This window comes from Columba livia, chromosome 6 (assembly GCF_036013475.1).
Source record: "Columba livia isolate bColLiv1 breed racing homer chromosome 6, bColLiv1.pat.W.v2, whole genome shotgun sequence".
NCBI classification, from domain to species: Eukaryota; Metazoa; Chordata; class Aves; order Columbiformes; family Columbidae; genus Columba; species Columba livia.
Genome location: NC_088607.1, coordinates 31,795,194 through 31,816,138, shown reverse-complemented (window position 1 = coordinate 31,816,138; position 20,945 = coordinate 31,795,194). Strand labels below are relative to the sequence as shown.

The following is a 20,945-nucleotide window of genomic DNA, read 5'->3' as shown; positions in this document are numbered from 1 at the left end:
TAGTCAAAAGTACTGGCTTCACTGTACTATTCACTGGCAGTACTCATTTTTTTGTTCCATCTGTTTGGGACAAAGTGAAGAAATCTATCAGAACTGCAGTTGTTGTTATACACCTGCACCTCCTCATACGTTTCATACTTTATGTAACTCATGAGTCATTTGACATTTGCTTATTTGCTCCATGCTTTGTCCCAGTCAGTCCAAATGTGCTGTCTTCCTTAGGTTATCCCTCCATTCAAGTGGAACTGGAAACTCCCACTGGGTTGCGCTTCGTGCCGCCCACCCCTTTCCATCAGGACGATTTCTTTAGCGACACCTCTAGCCTAGAGTCACCCCTTAGAACTCCCAGTAGACTGAGTGACGTGTTAGTGACCTCCCAGGGACATGTAGATGGTACAGCAGCAGCACCACCAGTGGTGACTGAAGAAGACACTTCACTGGATGACAGCAAACTTGATTTCTCAGTGCCTAGAGAAGGAACACCTAAAGATATTTCCATAGGCGAGAGCCGGTTGGAGGAAGTGGACCTTAAGGATTTTCCACGGTATCTTGGTAGTTATGGCGGGATATCAAAAGATGCTAAACAAAGGCAGAGTGAAGAGACTAGTAAAGCAGGAGTAAGGACTGAACAGCCTGAGAGAGAAAAGTCTGGTACTGATGAGGAGATGACAGAAGAAAAGCTTAAATCTCTATTTGAGGACATTCAACTGGAAGAAGGAGCTGAGTCTGAGGAGATGACGGAAGAAAGAGTATGGTCAATTCTTAAAGGTGTTCAACAAGCAGAACACGAGATGTCTTCAATTACAGGTTGGCAGACTGACTCGTCAAGTGTCACCGAGCCACTGACATCAGGACGCAGAATAGGTGGTAGCCTGCTAGGTCGCTTGGATGATAGGTGAGCATCTTTGTGTGAGAGTGTGTGTGTATAAGAAACATTCCCATGCCATTTTCACCTCTGGAAACAGTGCTGAGGCTGCTGTTCTACTGTTCTATGAGGGTATATACACATATAGAGAAATATATATATGTATTCGAAAGAAAAAGTAATAGTTGCCTTCCCTCAGATAGTCATTGCTTTTTCCATAAGCCAATTTTTAAATTGCCATTGTTTGTATAACACTTCAAGCCTTCTATGTCATGCTGATTTACTAGACTTTTAAAGAAATGAGGTTACAAGGCATAAGAATGGTGATATCAGGTCCCTTTCTAGTGCCAGACATTGCCTCCCAGCAGTGGCTGCAGAGGATGCTCGGGGAAGGAGGAGAGGGGATTGTATACACTGTTTTCCTTCAGTACTTTCCCAGACTCCACTCGCTTTCAGTATAATGACCTGCTGAGATGGGTGCTTTCTGCATAGTTATCCTCAGTCCATTTCTCTTCTGTGAGCTTTTCCAGCCTCCCCTCGGGCCTACTTAAGCTTTCAACATTTACAATATGCATTGTCGTGTTCAGCCTTACTGGTACTCACTGGATGAAGAGCTCCTGCCTGCCTTTGTTTTGAAGGTGGCTCCCTCGATTACTAACTGAAGGAGCCAGCTCTGCATGAGCTGTAAATCAGCAGAGAATGATTATCTGCAGAGTGATCATTTGTCTGTCAGCAGTTTACATCCTTTGCAGCTTTGACTCAGGATGTTTTAAGGTTCCAGATAGCATTAAATATTCTCTTATTGAATCCACTGGGACTGCCGTCGTAGATTTCAGCAAACTGATTGTCTTCCAGAACTGTAACACATCTGATCTACTACCAATGTGATTTCTGTTCTGCTAAGCAAGCATTGTTATTCTGCATTTTATATCGTGTTAAATAAGTAAAACAGATCAATTCTAGAAGTAAAAGGGCTTCCTGAAGAAGATAATCTATGAATTTCTAACTAGATGAATTCAATTTGCTATCTTTCATAAGACATTTGCCAGAAAATAGCTATAGTATTTTCTGTGTACAGTTGTAGTGCTTATTTAAAAGCAAGGAAAAAAAAAAGAAGAAGAAAGCCATGCATCAGAAGTGCAAGTTAAGCCTGTCCATAGGTAATGTGAGGCAAAACTTTGGTCAGCTTTCTATCTTGTAGTAACCTCCCTCGCCTGTGGCTTTGTGTTTTATTGAAACTCTGTACTGTCTAAGGATTTATTTTTAGATACCAACGTTTTTTAAAAGCCATGACTTATCTGGAGTACAGCTATTGTAGTTTGGTGGTAAAAATAACATTAATTATTTGGTCATTACTGGTAATTGCATGGTAGCAGATACTTTCATCACCTCCTTGGCTAGAGAACAGGTTAAAGACTTAGTGCCTCAGGGATTTGTCTCTTGATTATACAAGGGAAATGATAGGTTTTGTGTATTTTTCTTTCTCGCTTTCCTTCCCTTCCCCCCAAGTGAAAGGGGATTAATAGAAAACATTTGGCCTTATTTCTAGTGTTTCACCATATTCTAGTTTCTTCTGTAAAGACACCATGATGCAGAGAACAGGGCTATTAAATAGATTGATGTTTGCAAGCTGAATTTAGAATTTTCCTTTTTCTGAAACACATGTGCTCAGAATGAAGGCTCAGTAAGAGGGTTAGTGCTTTTCCTTTCTGTGTGTGATTTAAGCATTGAATGGCTGTCTATTCTGTTTTTCTTGTAGCTCGGACCAATGTAGGGATTCTGTTACCTCATATGTCAAAGGAGAAGCAGGGAAGCCGGAAACAAATGGAAGCCTCTCCGAATCCACAGCAGAGGCAAAAACTAAATCCTACATTCAGGAATCTTTAAATGATGTGGGAAAACAGAGTGACAAAGAAGCCCTGAAAACAAAGTCCCAAATTTCAGCTGGTACTGATGAGCAAACATTATCATCAACAGCATATCAGAAATCTTTGGAAGAGACTAGCAAGCCAACAACAGAAGGCAGCAAAACATCTGTGCCTGTCAGTGTGAAGAAGATGGGCTGGAGTACTTCAGAGGATGGCAAGCCAAGAACAAGCATCCAAGAGGAGGAGGGAGTAGTAATGTCTGAACAGAAGGTACAGTATGTCTTGTAATTATTAACTGTGTGAGCGGTCCCTATTGCTTGACATAATTTTTGTAAGATTTGTAATGTTGTTTGTGACAGGTTTTGTTTTGTTTTTTTTTTTTTCCATCATTTTTATGCCTTTTCTATTCACTGCTAAATTAAGAAAGCTGGATGTTAGTGGAAATTTATATTCTGCAGTGTGAACAGAATGAGGTGGAGCTCGAGGCAGGCAGGGGAGCCAAGCAGGGCTCCTGAGCCCTGGAAAAGGTTAGAGCAGCTTCTGGGATTGCCATCCTGCATTACTGCAGAACAAGCCTTTTCCCTGCCCTGACATACCACCTGTACAAACAGAGCCAAACAGCTCAGCTGTTCTCCATCTGCTTCCAGGAAGGGGATGCCACTGGTTTCTGTTCTTTATTGTGACATTGAAGGGAGCAAAGAGACATAGGGACTCTTCAGCCCCTGTGCTACTCCTTGTCCTCAACACCCCCAGCATTTTTGTTGTTCTGTTAAATTGCAGAAATATAAATTCGGTGTAGTATTTGATCTCCTCCATAAGTTTTTTGTTTCATGGCCTCATTCATCCCAACTCAAAAAGGCATCCGGCCAAGGGGAATCAAAAGATTTCCAAATGTGTAAAGCACTATTCCAGGTGGTGGTTCTTTCTTAAAATACTGCGTAGGGGCTCCCCTTCATTTCTGCCTTGCCTGGCTTGCACATCCTTAACTGCAAAACCTCAGTTATAAATTTGTTTTCTGACGATGAAGATTTTAATAGCTCTCTCAGTGGCTTATATTTATTTCTCAGAAGCTTAAAAGTGAAGTTGGTTCGAAGAATGGCTTATAGCCCTGCAGCTGCGTGTATCTGACACCCTGGCAGTGGGCGGGTTGCCACGGAATAGTCCACAGGGGCGGCAGGGAACCAGACAGAAATTGCAGTTTCTTCTGTATTCCTCTCTCTGCTGAGATTGTCTTTTCCTGGGTATAATACAGGAAGAGATCATAACTTCTGGAAGCGAGGTATTTCAGCAGAATTGCTTCTAAATTATATAGTACTTTTTTTTTTTTTTTTATTGTAGCACGGTAAAAATGTTGACTGTGGTTGCCTGCAATACATCATTCAGGTTTGAATTACTTAATTCTAAACTATTCTTTTGATTATACAACCCAGAGTTCTTTTATTAGATGTTAACGTAATCAGTCTCAGCAGTTATGCAGCATATGATTGTTATTATCTTGTTATTAGTTCGTGATACAGTTGAAGCAGCGACAATCTTTCCTAATGTTTGCTAATTACTGGAATACTTAAAAAATGTAAGTAAGAGCCTTCTGCAAAGGCAGCTAAAGGCAGATGGCAGAGTTCCTTTAGTGCTGGTAGGCTTTGGGGCAGACCTCAGGCTGATATCATGCTCAGTTTAAACGCGGGGATAGATCCACGTTAAAGGTGCTGAGGGTGTGTAACAGTGCTGCACTTTCCCCTCTGGATTACCCTCAGCGAGAAGATAAGTTGCCATCCACTTCTGTGTGCTCTTTGCTTTGGGATATCCAATCTTTACTGGGAAGAAAAAGCACATACTTTTCTTATGTGTGCTTTTCGCACTATTTTTTCTTTATAGGTAAGGAGTGATAATCTTATATTCTAAGTAACAGGTCTTTTTATAAACATGATCTTGAATGATCTTGAACTGGTATCAGCAGATAATATCATTTCTAAACATGGATCTCTCACAAAGCCTGAAGAGGTAACAAACTAGTGTGTGTTAGGATGACAACGAGAATCGCTTCTAATACCTTGTTGATATTGCTTCAATAATATCTTCTAATCTAATTTGAAGTCGATAGTTTAATTACTAGTACAGTACAATGAATGGTGAGACACTTCATGTGCTGTCATGAAAATAGAAAGGGGATTACAACTGCAGTCTTTCTGCAAAGTGTTCTTCAGAAATGCTGCATAAAGAGAAAAGTATGGAAGAAAAATAGATAGACATCTGTGGAAAGAAAGGGGAAATAAAATTACTTCCCACGTAACAGATATTTTCAAGGACCCGTTGGGGCAGAGCTGAGAAGCAATGGTCATCCACCTGCAGGGTGAGGGCTGACACACAGTTTGCACAAAGATTAAAAACTGATATCGGGCTTCTGCTTGCTGACATGGATGACACAAATTGTTGGCCTCATCCCAAGTCCACGTAAATGCCCAAAAGTTTACAAAAGCAGTGTGGTGACAGGGCAGGCGACATAATTCTCTATGAATGCTCAAGCATCAGATTCCAGTGATCTTTTTAAATGAGAGGAGCACAGCACAGTTGTTCTATTATCCCAAAGAGGGGGACATCCACTGCATGGCTGAGGTGACTCCCAGTGTCAGAATTCCATCACAAATCAGCCACTTGAAGCTGTTTATTAAAAATAATGTTTCCTCCAAAACTTCCATGCCCTCTGGGACTCTTCTCCTACTTCCTGTTACTTCTTCAGGATAGGGTTTGGTTATAATTTTTTGTATATATATTTGGCCAGTGTCAGAGGATAACTGGAGATCTTACATGTGGATGAATACTGTCAGAATACTGTCATCCTGCCCCAAATGCTTTTTGTTATATCGTCCTTTTTTTTTTTCTTCCTATACCCACCTATGCCTACTCTTATTTTGCACATTATTTCTGAGAAATGCTTCTTGTTTGGGATGCCTTGGGCCAGATTCAAAAAAAGAAACAGAAATGCACTTGACAATAGCAGAATGATTATACATTGCACTACGATTCTGCTACTCAAAAGTAGATAAATACTGACTATGAAAAAGCCATTTACATGGAGAAGTAATTAAAAAGGCTTATTTGCAATCATCTTTGTGGAGGTGCTCCACTGAATCTTTCTGTGTGACTGTTGCCTGTCTTTGTAAGGGAATTCACTTCCCATACCTTGTGGATCCATACAATTTTTTTGAAACATTCATTTTTGAGGAGAAAAACACAAGCGCTTATGACAAGCTTTCTTTGTACACAAAATTTTTGACAACCATGTAAGATTTAGAAGTCCTGCAGGTCAGATGCATTCCAAATACCATTTTCTAAGACTTAAGAGTTGCTAAGATATTCTATACCTGGTATACTTACCAAGCTGCAGCAAGCAGAGAAGAAAAAAGGCCTCCTCCCACAATATATTTTAAGAGCAAAACTGCGAGTCATTATGTACATAATAGAGACAGGAAAAACACACTGTCCGTGATAACCTCTGTGTTCTTCTCCAAGTCCTGATCAGAATGTTCTGTCTTGCAAGTGCGCTGTTCAAATGTACTAAAACTGCATTTATTAGGAATGTAGTGACAGTGAGAGTGAAAGTGATTCGAGCTCAGATGAAGAGCAGAGAATTACTACAAGAGTTTACCGACGGCGGTTGATTCTGAAGGTATTTTTGTGATTCGCATTCCTGAGGTGGTGTTGGCATGGCCGTGGATTTGGACTGCTGTGTCAGAATGGCGGGTTTGGCATACTAGAGGCCCTCTGGTAGTGTGCTTTTCATCGCCAGTACATATTTATAACCAAATGCTAGGTAGCCTTTCCTTGCTTAACCCAGAGGTTCATAGTTGTCTTCTGCTAGAAGACAACTGTGCTGCATGGCATGTTGTATCCTTTGCTGCCACTGCTCTGCATGGCATCTTAAAGGCTATAGCTAGATGCAGTAGGTTGGTTTGATGTAGAGCAAAGTGAATTGCAGACAGATAGAGGTGACCTTTTTAAAAAAAATTATTTTCTTAAAAAGAAAAAAGAAAAAAATACCTAAATTATCAGGTAAATAATTGCAGGAATATACATGGGTAGCATATTGGACAGTGTGAGCCATGTACTCTGGTTGAAACTTGTGGTCCAAAGTGCTTAGTGTGTTTTAGAAAACCTCAAAACAACAGGTGATCCTTATTTAAAGCCTACAAAACTTCATAAATGTCTTTGCAGTGCCTTCAGTAGGCTTTATTCAGTATATTTATTTACAGATGGCCTTTATTTACACCACAACATGCTTTATATACTGAGAGCAATGACAGTCACATAAATAATTGCATTTGCCCTCAAGTGTTTTTCTTGTATAGTCATATAGTACGGCATTATTCACCTGAAGCATATAGCATATGAAAATAATTCTGGATCAGAATCCATTATGTTAATCTCTCAGTAGCTTACAGGATTTATAAGATTCTTATTAGATAATCATGTAGTCAAGCTGTGAAAAAAGACAGTCAGCCACCTCAGTGCTATGACAGCACTAGCTCTGTTTGCCTAAGATGTAATTGTTACTTTAGGACCAATTAACGATGCTCTGATTGCGCATCTCTATATTGCTGTTATTTCCATGCTTTGTGAAAAAGCATACAGACACTGCACCTCTTGTGTAATGTGGAGAGCAGATAGGCTGCTCTGCACAGCTGCTGATCTGTCCAAGAGACAGACACTTTCGGAAGAGGCAGGATGACACTTCTGACTGTCTTCGCCCTGAATTTCTTCAGTATACCAGTCATGCTCCTGTACAGGACAAGGCACTTCTGTTATTTTCTGATGATTTATGGCTGCTTTTTTGTCTTCCGCTCTGCATCTCAATACAAACTTAGAACAAGAAAAAATTTCAAAGCAGTGATCATCAGGCCTTTTAGTGAAAGAGTTTAGTAGTGGAAACAACAATTGCAACAGGTATATTTCGATCATGTAAAGTTCATGAAATAGTGCTATGAAGTGGAAGAATCAAGCTTTAACATTGGTAGGGATCTGGACTTTTAATTTCTGCATGTTCCTGGGAGCAGAGGTTCAGATTGGGTGAACGGCAATCATTGTGAGCGCAGGCACAAGCTTTGGAGAAGCTTTTCATGCAGGGAAGAGGTCCTGGGATCCAATGCTCAGAGGTGCACAGAGCAACTCTCCCAGTGTACTGGCTAAAAATCACTCTGCTGTTTATGCTACATGGCCCTGAGCGCGGTGGGAGCATCAGGCTGTCATCTGCCAGTGCCCAAGTGCCTGGCCCATGGGTGCTGTGCCCGACCCGCAGCCCCTCTCCGCAGCTGGCACCAGGTGGGGCTGGCATCACTTGCATGGAGTAGTAGCGAGAAAGGAATGAGCCTCTCCTCCTCCTCCTGTGTTTTCTGAAACTGCTGGCTAGCCAAGCAGTTGTTAAGGGGCAATGCAGAGTAGGAGACAAGGACATTTTCCCCTCCAGCTCTCCAGTCCCCCTCGCAGCAAGCCAACCCTACACTGATGATGGAATGCCCCCAGGCTTTTCTGCAGTCATGCCTGGACCAGGAGAGTACTTACCCTAAACTGTCTTACGTTTCCTTAGAGCCAGGCCTGGAAATCTTTGTTGAGTTGGCATTCTCTGGAATAAAAAAGTGGTCTGAACATCTGAAAAACTTAGGCACAGGCTTCATAAATGGATGGCAGTGTTGTGCCCCTGCCGTGAGCCCTCTTTGCCAGCTTGTCCCAGCAGCAGGAGTGTGAGGGCGTGAGGGTCCGCTTCAATCCTCCGCTGGACAGAGCTCCGCATGGGGTCTGCGTTGTTTTACCATAGCGTAATTCATTACTGTCTGCCGTATATTCATTACTGTTGCATTAAAAGCAACAGAGGCACTCATGTAGCCTGCAGGGATGAAGTTTGGTAATGCCAAAACCTCGAGGATAAATTGAGACCTGTGGAAAAAAAGGCTTTGCTGTGTGCCTCCACAGCTACTGTTGGGGCTGAATTGCTTCATTACCTTTGTTCTTCTTTCCCAACTTGTTTTTCATTTCAGTGCCATTCTGCATTATTGCTAACACTGTTATTTCCGTTTAACTGCTACCTTAGCTCTCTGTCCTGGCCCAAATATGGAGAAAGGCTTTTCTCTCCCCCGGAGGTATTTTCCCAGCAATCCCAGAGCTGAGTCCTGTCAAGTGTTCAGCACTCTTGAGCACATTCCCATGGGATTTAGCACTTCAGAGGGCTGAGCCCATAAAACCAGACAAGCAAGGACTGATGCCCATTTCCACATGTAATAGGATCGTATTCTAACCTCAAGGTAGTGCAGATGTTTTTGTTTTTGCTTCCTTTCCCTTCTTCTGTTCACATGGTGGATTGATGGGATGGGGCATTGCAAAATAAATGGGTTTTTGTGGTAGTGCAGGAATGTGAGCAATTAGCACACAAGGGAAAAATAAGAGTGCTGCCACAATGTGCACATTCAGACCCTGATCCAAAGCTCCTTTTATTCAGTCATGGCAGAAATCAGTGTCTAATTTTTCATGCGTTTTGGGAAGTTGTTAAATTTTTCATGTGTACAAACTTTTGGCAAAAACTGTTTAGTAAGGCTCTTGCCAAAAAGTTTATGGTAGAATTTTGTAATGGAAAATAAAATAGATTTCTAAGCAGGGGTTATTCAAATCTGATGTAATTTTGTATCTTTTACTTTTATTATTTCTTGCAAATTTATATTAAAGATTTGTCTCTTTCCATATATTTTGCCCATGAAAGCCCCCATTACTGATTGAGGATGGTTTAGTTCAGCCTGCACTGGAGGAGTGGCATGGGAGCCTGAGCAGCAGTCAGTCAAAACTAGAACCAGCAGCTTTCATGATCTTATTATTCAGAGGAGACTTATTTTTGGAAAGGAAAAATGTGGCCGTGCTGTAGGTGAGAAGAACTGAGGGCCTGTGCCCCATATAGGTCACAAGGGAAGCATTTCCACATGTGTATTCAGCTGGGCGCAGCCTCTCTGCCGCAGTCCCTGCCAGGCTGGGAGAGCTGCAGAATCGCCTGTAAGTGCTCTTGCCCCAGGAGGGATGGGCCAGGATGGAGCTGCTGGCCTCAGTAAGATAACACAGAAGTTAATTAAGACACAGACTACAAGTGCTGTTATAAGGTCTGTTCATTGTGTTGTCCTCCACGCAACAAGCAACAGACCTTTTGACCCAGCTCCCAGTATTGGACTGTATACTCTGCTTCATTTATGGCACCATTTCCTTTCAGATCTCCTTGGTTTGCCTGTCTGCCTATTGGTTTGGTATTTCTCACCCCCTCCACACTCCCCCACTATGGCTTTAGCAATACATCTGCAAACAAGCAAGTACAGACTCGGCACAGGCACAGAGAGTGAGCCGTGGCATCTGATTAACAAGGTCTCCCTGAACAGGCAGAACTCACTAATGAAAATGACCTTAAAGAAAGATGTTTGTTCCTACTGCCACAGAGGCTTGAGACCCTGAGGAGACAGAGGCGCAGCTACTGGTTATGCATTACAAGAATGTGATCTCGAGACTGAAAGGATAATGTCTTGATGGTGGTGTAGGCTAGTAAGGGGAGAGGTCTGAGTGCTCTGTACAGCTCCTGTTCCCATTGCAGCATTGTCCCGATCTTTGACAAAATTAAACATTTAGGAACTTTCCATCTTGCTTATTTCTGTCTGCTTTTAAATTCCTTTCAGTCTGTCTAGGTAAGAGACATCCAGCTATACCCTTTTCCTTCACCTTTACAACACTAGATTTATAGAAGGAATAAAAGGGACTATTATCCCTTTAGTAACAAAACAAACACGAAAGAAAAACAGAGCTCTGACAAATCTGCAGTGAACTTTGGCACAATGCTGCAGCACTGACTGTATAACTCCATTTATCTGCAGGTCCCTGGGAACACCCATAATCTGCAAATAACTGTTAAGAAAATCAGTGGAGCTGGCAGGAGACTTTAAGGAAGCTGCTTTTTGCTTCTCCTGCCCTGGAGAGCAGCAAAGAGAGGATACCAGTTGGTTTTGGCAGGACTACACTCCAATGAGCAGGGTGACACTAAAGGATTCTGCTTTGCAAAGCTTCCTGGCATGTTCTGGGACTGAGGCTTGCAGAGTGCAGCCTTTGTGTGGTTTAGTCCCAGGGATATAACTGAGCTTCCAGTAATCACAGTGTTTTCTCCCTGCTTTCCTAAAGCTCTTGGTATTGTGACAGTGATTTCAGCTGGTCAAGGGTAAAATGAAGCCACCATTAGTATGATGCAGCAGAAATAATTTTATTCTTTAGCTCTGACGCAGATGCACCAGCTTGTGTTGACAAGGTCATCTAATGTGCCACTCTAACCCAAAGCTGGTTTGAGATCTGGCAAGTAAAACTGCCAGTGGGTAAGGTGGTGGGGTTTTTTTGTTTGTTTTGTTTTTTTCCTAGCAAACATTCGTCTTTATAACTGCATAGGATTAGAAATGTCAGTAAATCAGATCTACCTCCTGCCAATTGTGAGCCCTCCTGCAATTTGTTTAACTACCCACCAGGAAGAGAATTGTGAAAGCTGGATTTCATGCCTGCTGACTGCTGAGTATTCACAGCGTCTATCCTTAAACTGTGCTTAAAGGAGCATGTAGCTAATTAAAAAGCAAGGCTCACAACACCTTTAAAACTACGTTTTCTTCCTAGAGACGTCCCTCAGTGCATCAACACATTTTTCATTCTCAGGCTGAGCGCTAACATGTTTTAAGGAATAACCTTGCTCATAGTGGCAGTGAGGAGTCAAAGGACCAGTAGAGGCAAGCAGTATTGGCATGCCAGGTAGTCTGGTGACCTTGCATGTCATTTTATTTCTGTTTTTCATGGCTTTTACTGTAGTGGCTTTGGAGAGCCTATCCATGAGAGGGAACCTCTCCATACGTCTGTGCTCCGTGGGGTGGGAGGGACATCTCCTGTCCCTTAGGACACCATGTGGGAACCTACTGGGGAGTCTCTGAGCCCATGGGTGGAGGGCCAGGAAGGAAAATGCGGTTAGTTCCCCATCTGCTGTGCTTCTGATTAAAGTATTAAGTCTCCAGGATTGGTACTTCCCCCCTGTTAATTGTGGCTAGGAAACCCCAAAGGTTTCAGTTCCCAAAACCTTTGCCCAGTCATCACTCCCCTCCCACAGCAGCAGCCCCCGTGCTGTTCTCATTTCTGCTATCTGGTTCATGAGAAAGGAGGGGGCAGGCTGCAGGACTCAGATCTGCTCACCGGGGGGGGTCAACCTCTTCCTTCCCTCCTGCACGTAGCCTGACATCAGTACTTAGGCAGGTGTGTCATTTCTCCTTTCCGTGACCCCTCAGCAGAGTCCTCTGGGGGATGAATTGTATGAGCCCAGCCCAGGCTCCATCTAAATGCTTCAGCAGCCATTTGTTCTGGCGTGCTTCTTGTAGGGTGCCAGTGTTCCCAGGCCTGGGGATCTCAGCCAGGTCCCTTCAGCCCAACATGTATCTCAGACACATGACCTCATCTTTACATCTATATGCAGTGACGCCTGCCTGGCTGTGGAGCCTGCCCTTCTCTTCATGATGCTTCCTGAAGCATCAACGTTCAACAGGTTGTACGGTTTATATATAGTGAAAGCGTGGGGGAAAAGACATACAAAATGTCCAAAACTGTTTGATTACTTAACCTGTAGTGAAATTATTACTTGACAATTTCAATACAAAATAAGCAAAACTTCTGCACTTCTGAATAATGACAAATGCTGAGGGGGCTGTGATCTGCTCTTCAGGGCTCCCCTCTGGCTTCTGCCGCCCTGCTACAGAGGGGAAAATGGCAAAGTCTGGATATAGAAAATACCAAAAATGGCTTGTAAACAAAACGAAAGGTTTATTTGGTTTAAAGCTTAGAAACAGCATACAAATTTGATGTTATAATGTACATATTGAAAAAGCTGCATGGTTAAAGCAGCTTTAGCTAAAGAATAGTTAAAAAAAAATAGACATGGCATCACTGTATTTGTTCACTACAAAGCAGTGCCAAAAGCTTGTGTAGACAACTATGTAGCATGCAGATCAAAGTAAATAGCAAATATATTTGACCTGTGCTGTTTCGTACACAGAAACATCATGAAAGCTTGATGTTGAGCAGTAATAATCTCATTTCAAATGTTATTTTGTTGTTAATATTGGTCTTACATGTTTTATACCATGTTTCTTTCTGCTTCCTCCCTCTAGTTGCCATTTTTTCCATAGCAGGTTGAGGGTGAGGAGAGAAGAAAAGTTTTAAGGAAATTTTTGGTTTTTTGCTTAAAGGGTTATTCATTTGCCTGTGGAAATTTGTCATATGTAGGCTGGCTACATTATGATTAGACTTGTTTTATTTATATAAAATAAATAAGCACAGGTGATGGGTATTTTTTAAGCACCTAGGTTTGGAAACCTGACTTTATGATGCAAAATTGTCACAGTTCTTCTGGAACGTAAGTTCATGACTGCCAGCTTGCCTTAGACTCTAAAGTAATGTCATTTATTTCTAATTTGAGCAATAATTCCTGTAGTGGTATTAAGTTACTAGCATAGCAGTTAGGAAATTGCTTTTATATTCGTTTACGCTGGTCCTATAAATCACTGGTGCCACAAGCAGCAATGGCTGGAGTGTGTCCGATCTCAGTAAGCTGTGCCCCAGGCTACCGAGGCTCCTCGGCAAGCGTTACTATGTGTCATGTAAGAGACCCTTCTCCGTTTTGTAAATGCTCAGAAGTTTTGTCTTTTGTGTGTGTCTTTAAGATCTTGTGTTTAGCAAGTTATTAGCAGAGCTGTCTTTTTAAAATCCCATATCTCCCCCACCTTATTGTGGTGTTAGACCATGTTTCTGGGTGTTCTGGTCTCTGGGAAGCTGTGAAATGGATGTCGGATTAGAAATTATATTGTCACGAATTTGTGCCTCCATCTCATAGGACTCAGACTGACCGCAAGATGATTTGTTGCCCAGAGAGCTTCATGTCATGAATTAGTTAATAAAAGCAATGTGCTAGAAGCTCACTACAGGCTTTAAGGACACATTCTGTAGAAAAAATGTGCAGGTATTGGCATGCTAAATGAGCAAGGCTTTCATACTATGTGTGTGACATAAAGCAAACTGTTACATAAAGTTGAAGCTAGCATGTGCTTGTTGCTTGGATTGGTGTGGAAATATGTGTGGGTTTGGCAGAATATAGGCTGTGTTGCTAATCTTATAACACGTTCTTTAGGGTGAGGAAGCAAAAAACATTCCTGGTGAATCTGTAACAGAGGAACAGTTTACCGACGAAGAAGGCAACGTCATCACAAGAAAAGTAATCACGAATTACATCACTGCTCTGAGTCTTTGCATTCAAGTAACTTTTAACATACTTTCTCCCTTTAGAATCTAGGAAAAAAAAAAAACAAACAATACTTTTCACATATTGCTTCCCACAGATCACCCGGAAGGTAGTAAGACGCATTGTTATCCCCCATGAGAGGAGAGCTGGTGAAATGGTAATGGAATGGGGACTACCAGGAAATAACAGTAGACGTAGAGGGTTGTGGTGACTGCTAGAAAGTGCTGCTAAAGGGCTGGATGTTTGCATTTAACAAGAAGCCTTGGCAAAAAGTGCAGTGCTTGCAGTTATGGACAAGTTGGGTGCTTGGGTAATGGGGCAGGGGTGTTTCCTTGTGCTGTGTGTGAGCAGGGGCTGTGTCAGGGGCCCAGCTGTATTCTGTCAGCACAGAAGCATGAAGGTCTGTTTCTGTATAACAAGCAGTAGTTATAAACCATATGTTTAGATCCTGTTTTGTGCCATCAAGATGATCCATGTCTGTGGGTTTGCTTAAGCCCTCGCAGAATTTGTGCCTTACACCCATAAGTGTAGTGCATTGTGTTTTCACAGGAATGAGCTGCAGTCAGGTCCCCACCAGCCTCTTGCTCACCTGTGTGATGCCCCTGTGCTAGTGACAGGGGGTTTGCAGGATTCAGGGGAACATGAACATGCCCAGGCAATGGTATCTGTTACAAGCAAGCTCCAAGACAGAATTTTGTCCTTGTCAGGGGGCTCCGGCAGTGCAGACAGGCACAGGCAGGCTGAGCTTCGAGTTGTCCTCGCTCCCAAGGAGACCTCAGGGGGACAGGCAGCACCTCTGGAGACAAATGGCTTCAGGGGAGGCCATGCCTTGTTCCCCAGCACGTGGCCCTGGAAGGTCTTTGCTCCAGTAAAGTTTTCATTTGGGCTAATGGAACTTCTATCTGAGTGAAAACAGATTCAGGAATAAACAAAGATAACAAATTCTCTTTATCTGTTGCTAATAATAAAAAAAAAGCAAGGCGGGGGGGAAAAAACAGAAATAGGAGAGTTGAAATAAACCTATTTCCAGTCCCCTCTTTTGTAGTCCTTTATCAGGGAAAAAATAATCCTGCCTAGCAAAGGGGAAACATTTTCAATTTGTTGCACCGCATTTAGATTAGTCGGAAACTACAAATAGTTACAAATGCATCAATGCAGATCACCCGAGGGGTAAATTCTGCCGATAACCACACATAAACAGATGCCTTTCTCTGATGTGAATGAGGCTTGTGATTACTGGAGTATTTATTTTTAGAAGACTATTGAACTTCTAATGAGCAAAGATGAACTCTATTTGGGGGTTTGCTGTTTTAAAGACACTGAAACCTGTGCTGCTTATCGCTATCGTTGGTTTTACTTCTGTGCTGCTTCAGTGGTGGGTTTCGCTGGCTTCCTTCCTCTTCCCTTCATTCCACTACTAACCAGCTCACTTTAAAGCACAGACATTGTGAAACATCATAACAGCAGCCATGGCCTATGTTGTTGGAAATCTCTGCTAATCCTGGCTGGCCCGCAGGCTGGTCGGGAAAGGTGATTTTCCTCAGTGGTGGCCCTGAATCCTGCTGCGGTTGGTGGCCCTGAATCCTGCTGCACTTGGTGGCACTGAATCCCTCTGCAGCTGATGGCACTGAATCCCAGTGCAGCTGGTGGCAGGGGCTCTGCCAAGGGCCTGAGCTGCGTGCTCCAGCCCTGGGATCCTGCTGAAATTGTAGACCTGTGTTTTCTACTTGAAGATGATATTTCAGGCCTGTGCTTTCGCAGCTCAGCAGAGTGGATAGGTAGATTGTGTGTATCTTTGAAATGAAGTGTTAATGTGATTTAACTGCTTTCTACTTATCCTGTTACAGCAAAATGTGGAGCCTGTTTTGGAAGCAGGTTTATAATTACGCGTCCTCTCTGCAGACTATGTTAATGTTAATACTTTTCCTTTAAAGCAGGGAGAAGCTTATAAGGTTAAGACAAAGAAAGAAGTCAGACATGTGGAGAAGAAAAGTTACTCGTGAAAGCCGACCACTGAACGGTCAGTGTGATCAATTTTCTTCCGTTGCTAAAGCTGTTTGCCAGCACAGTGCTGCGCAGCACGGGGTCTGCACCATGGCTTGGGCAGTAGGGCTGCACCATGGCTTGCCTCTGCTACCTTGACATTGCTTTCAAGCTGCAAAGCTGATTAAATGGCCCTTGATCTTGTAAGCAGGAAATGTTCTGGAGTTCCTGTATAGAGACTGAGCTTTGCTTCCTGATACATCAACCAAAGCAATACTGAGGCATATGTAAGACTTTTGGGAGTTTTACAAAGTCTAGTGTTTGCAATCCATGCCACTTTCTACTCCTGAAAGTCAGCTTAAAGACAGAGAGTGAAGAAGTTGCACACAAGCAAATCTACTGGGTGTGAAAGGCTTTTGCCACTGTCAGACATGTGACCTGGGGGCAGTTATGCAAGTCAAAGTCCTTGTAAGAGCCAGTGAAGTGTCTCAATATTTGCCAACAAATAATCCTCACCAACTGTTTATTGTGAATTTTATTGATCCAGCCTTACAATTGTAAGAAAACAGCAGCTGTGACAGTATAAGGGCTTCCCAAGCCAAAAAACAGATGCACAGACTCATACACCCTTGCAAGGCTCTGTAGCAGTGTGCTGAAGCACCATGAAGCTGGAGCTGCTTTGTCTCCATCACGTAGCTACAGTCACACAGCAAATGTGCCTGTAAACGTGGGAGGAGCTGGTCTGTGCCCACCAATGCCACTCATGGCTTCAAGTTGCATCTGTTTACCACATTCAGGTCTTTTTTTTCTACTCAGAATTTTCTTAGCTTTGGTGGGTTTTAGGAATTGGGCAGAGGAAGAGTTCATGAAGTGCAAGTCTGTGTGTTATCCTTTTTCCGTTTGGTATAGGATAGACTGTAGGATTTAAGAACAGGATAAACAGGAGCTGAAAAACATACCAGAGAGTGATGTGGAGGTAAAGGCCAGAAGCCAAGTTTCTCTTGAGTCACTAGTCCCTTCCGACTGCTGCAATGTAAGGTAACCCCTAAAGCCATCTGCCCGCACGAGCTTTCTGTGCCTGTGAGCAGTGACATTAAGACCCATGTCTGACATGTAGCTGAGGGCTTTTGGGGATTGAGCCCTAAGGAGCTAGCTCTGCAAGATGACTGGTGTACTTTCAGCATCTGGTAAGCACTAACTGTGTCCATCTAGCACGACTGATAAATTCCTGCTGTTATTGAGAGCCCTCCCACCTGTGCCAATAGAGTAGTACCACTTCACGTGGCTTGGTGCTTGATGTTTTCAAAAGGAAGGCGATTCTTTCAACACGCCTTGCTGCTTTGTGGAGCTCAAAGGTACAAGAGGAAAGCAAGCTGGAGGGATGGTGCTGCTTGTATGAAATTGTGTCCCAAGTTGGCTCCTGTGCTTCTCTGCTGTCAATCTGCAGGGAGAATCCAATGAAAATTCATTGATTTGAAGGCACTGAACGCAAAATGAGGCATTGAACCCCATAAGCAGTGCAGATAAAGAGCCTGCCAGCATACAAGCGTGATGCAACACACACTGGGGACAAGGGAGAAGGATTTCATTATAAAATAAAATGCCATTAATAAGGCAGTCCTTGCCTAGTGTATGAAACATATTCTGACCTTCAGAAAGCCAGTCTGAGTTCCTCAGTACCACATTTGCTCCCATGAGTGCTGATCTACCTCTCCTGTGATTTCCAGTAGGCAACTCTTCGGTTCCCCTGAGGAACTCAGAGAGTCTTCCTTAGATAATAAACATTTGCTCAGGGGGAAACTTTGTCCCATAACATGAATCTCTGTGGTCCAAACTTTGATATGATAAGCACGACCAAATATGTGTTTAGTAATAGTGACCCCAGTTAAGAGTCTACTGACAACATTTTATTTGAATGCAAAGTGGATGTATTTGCACAGATAGAGGATTCTGATAGAAAACCAGTTTGTTTCTCGATCACAAAAGACAAAAAAAAATCCTGCTTGGGAGGCAGAGATGATGCTTTTCCTTTGAATGTTTGAAAAAAATCCCAATGTTAGCTAGATTTTGCTGTAAAAATGTCATCATCATCATTGCAAATAAACCTGTTGCAAAATATAGATTTTAAGGAAAAGGCCAAGAACTTCTGCATGCAGTTCTGCAGGACAGCACCTTGTGCGCCAGTGTGACTGCTGCAGTGTGAACAGCTGGCTTTTAACAGCAGGATAGATTTATGACAAGCACAGATGTGGGCAAGGACAAATTGTTTTAGCACAGAAGGAGAGTGTGAGCATTCCTGAGGAATGCACATGGACCTGTGACCTGATCAGTAAAGAGGCACATCCCTGCTGGCCTGAACGCCCCAGGCCCCGCTCCCAAACAGGCTGCCCTGCGCCCAGGTGCTGGGGTTTGTGTTGCTGCTTTCTGCCTCCTTGCTGCAAGACTTCACTGGTGTACAACAGATGGAACAAACTTGCTGTCTGTCTGTGCATGGCTGTTCTTGGATGAGTGAGAGAGCAGGAGCTGGACCCCCTGTCTCCTTGGTGCCAATCATGGGCCAGGTGGGAGATGGATGGGGCTGCTCCTCTTCCTCACGTTGTCCTTCACCAAGTCTCCTGAACGCTGGATTCCACATTCCTGGCTCTCCCGATTGCGTTCCCCGAGCAACTGGCAGAGGTGGATGTGCGAGGAGTGCAGGTTTTCCACCACAGCGGGGGTCCTTGCAAATAATACATGAAAATGTGCTGTGAAAACAGCAGCTCTCTCATTCTGGAGATGATGCTGTTTCTTCCGCTGCAGGAAGTACCTGTTCCTGGTCATCATCAGATCTGACAAGCTGGTACTTTGTCTGGGGTGATGAAATGCAGTGTGTTGCAGATGTATTTGTAAATCAGTTCACAAGCAACATGGACATCTGCAGCTGCCTTTTACCTTCATGCTGGGAGCTCAACTCATGTCATTACCTACCTAGAAGGACTGTGATTTATCCTAGTGCTGAACTGCCTAATGCCAATGCAACTTTTCTGTTTAGTCAGGGAAAGGCACAAAATGGATTCTAATGAGATCTTCTGAAATGATTTGTGCTGTCTTTTCTTTCCATAGGACTGTGTGCTTTTACTGCCAGTATTCTAGAGGGACACTCATGGAAGAAAAATCAACAGGAATTAAACATTCACCTATAAATGTGTGCGTGTGTTTGCTGCTTCCACACATTAACCGCATGGTTTTTATGCAAAACCAAAACCAACCAAACAAAAATTTAATTTAGCATGAGCCAATTTACAGAGCATGGAAATTCACGTTCATTCACAGGACTGGAGGGTGCGCAGTTACCAGTGCAGTGTATATACAAGATGCCATGCTGTTAACAGCTTCTTTTAAGCAGTTTGATGTCATCTCAAAAGAAATAAATTCCTGTGGCCAGAGGGGACATACGAAGACAAAATGGTTAAACCATGGAAAGACACTAAAATTACTAAAATCCACAACAGCTCGCCTTATTTTTCTTGGACCCAAACTGTCAGGGTATAAAACACTATTTGTTTCTTTTTTAAACATCAATAGTTTTGCTGTAAATAAATAACACTGTATAAATTCTAACAAAATAGAATAAATGTTGATAAGGCACTGCCTTTTCGATCACAAACAGAATATTGCAAATGCATTGAGCAGGCTAGGTGTCTCAAATGGCTGCACCTACAGGGATATTCTGGGTGTTATCTTCACAGATTCTTGTATATTAGCAATTATAATGTTTGTATATGCAAAAACGCTAGCTTGATTTTAAAAAAATCTTTAAAATCTGCTGCAAATTTAAATGATTCCCAAAATGAGGAATTCTGTAGTTCTGTGAAAATTTTTCTTCAGAGTACTAATATTTTGATGCATGTGTTTCACCTTATTTTGATTAAATCTTTTCCAGTTTTGCAAACACTATACCGCAACATGAAAAATAAGGTTTTATCTGTAAACACAAAGCCCTTCATCTAATATTTGTTGCTGTTGCCAATTTTTCAATGAAATGACCTAAAACCCATAACATATACAGTAGTTGCATTATGGGGAGGGGGGTGCTATCTGTTCTCGCTTTATAACGGGGGTAATGCTTGCAGCTTTAGAAGTGGGTTGGTGCTCTAAGGAGCACAAGTTTGGGATATTTTTAAATGAACTGAAGAGAAATTATTAGCTAATAGACTGGCAGCACGCTGTAAAATTATTACTGTATTGTGTACTGGCTATAAGATGTAGAATCTTTCAGTAAGCCAATCATCTGTAATCATCCTAGCAGTGTAATATTAGGTTGTTAAGGCTGCTGTGTTTTAAAGGGCATTTTTATTTGGGTTTTGGTGAAATACTTTAATTTGTTGATTATATTCATATGGAACAGCATTCATTGATAATAGCTCTAATTACATATGTATGAAAACAACAAACACTGGATGATCTAGTTGATTATTTAAGCATAAAATAAATTGTGTTAAAACTCTTGGATAATGTGTATTTGGCAGTGTTCTTGCACCCCACAGACGTGCGGCTTCACCGGGCCGGCCATTAACCACCCCTGGCTTGTTGCTGCTTTTTCTCTCAGTTTCTTTTGTCTGATCCACCTACTCATCTTCCCAGTGTGACAGGCCACCACTTGGCAGGTTGTCTGCAGGTGGGGGGAATGCAAGGAAAACACAGCAGCCAGCGCATCCTCAGCAGAGCCAAGGGAACCCACCTCGCTGGGATGCAGGAGACCTCCTCAGGTGTGGGGAAAGGACCTGTGCCACAGGGGTTTGCGCAGCCTCTTCTCCAACACCTCTTAACTCTGCACCTCCTTTAATTTCTTTTGCCCCATCGAGAACCAGGAAAAGCTCTACTGAATGCAGACTGTTTCCCAGCATGTATCAGAGAGACCAGC

General features: G+C 42.7%; 1 protein-coding gene across 50 annotated transcripts in view; it reads left to right on the top strand.

Moving 5' to 3' along the window:
- The window catches only part of ANK3 (ankyrin 3), a 357,522-nt gene extending 336,986 nt beyond the window's left edge, over positions 1 to 20,536 (top strand). For 18 of the 50 annotated variants that reach the window (XM_065067824.1, XM_065067822.1, XM_065067826.1 and 15 more), the window contains 6 exons: positions 223 to 895; positions 2,625 to 3,003; positions 13,949 to 14,032; positions 14,157 to 14,216; positions 15,994 to 16,079; positions 19,145 to 20,536. In XM_065067824.1, the coding sequence (XP_064923896.1) occupies positions 223 to 895; positions 2,625 to 3,003; positions 13,949 to 14,032; positions 14,157 to 14,216; positions 15,994 to 16,062 (1,265 nt within the window). In that variant the 3' untranslated portion in view covers positions 16,063 to 16,079; positions 19,145 to 20,536. Of the gene's footprint in view, positions 1 to 222; positions 896 to 2,624; positions 3,004 to 6,307; positions 6,401 to 13,948; positions 14,033 to 14,156; positions 14,217 to 15,993; positions 16,080 to 19,144 lie in introns of all 50 variants that reach the window. The other 32 variants (XM_065067866.1, XM_065067864.1, XM_065067854.1 and 29 more) reach the window with 11 other exon arrangements.
- The last annotated feature ends 409 nt before the right edge of the window (positions 20,537 to 20,945 follow it).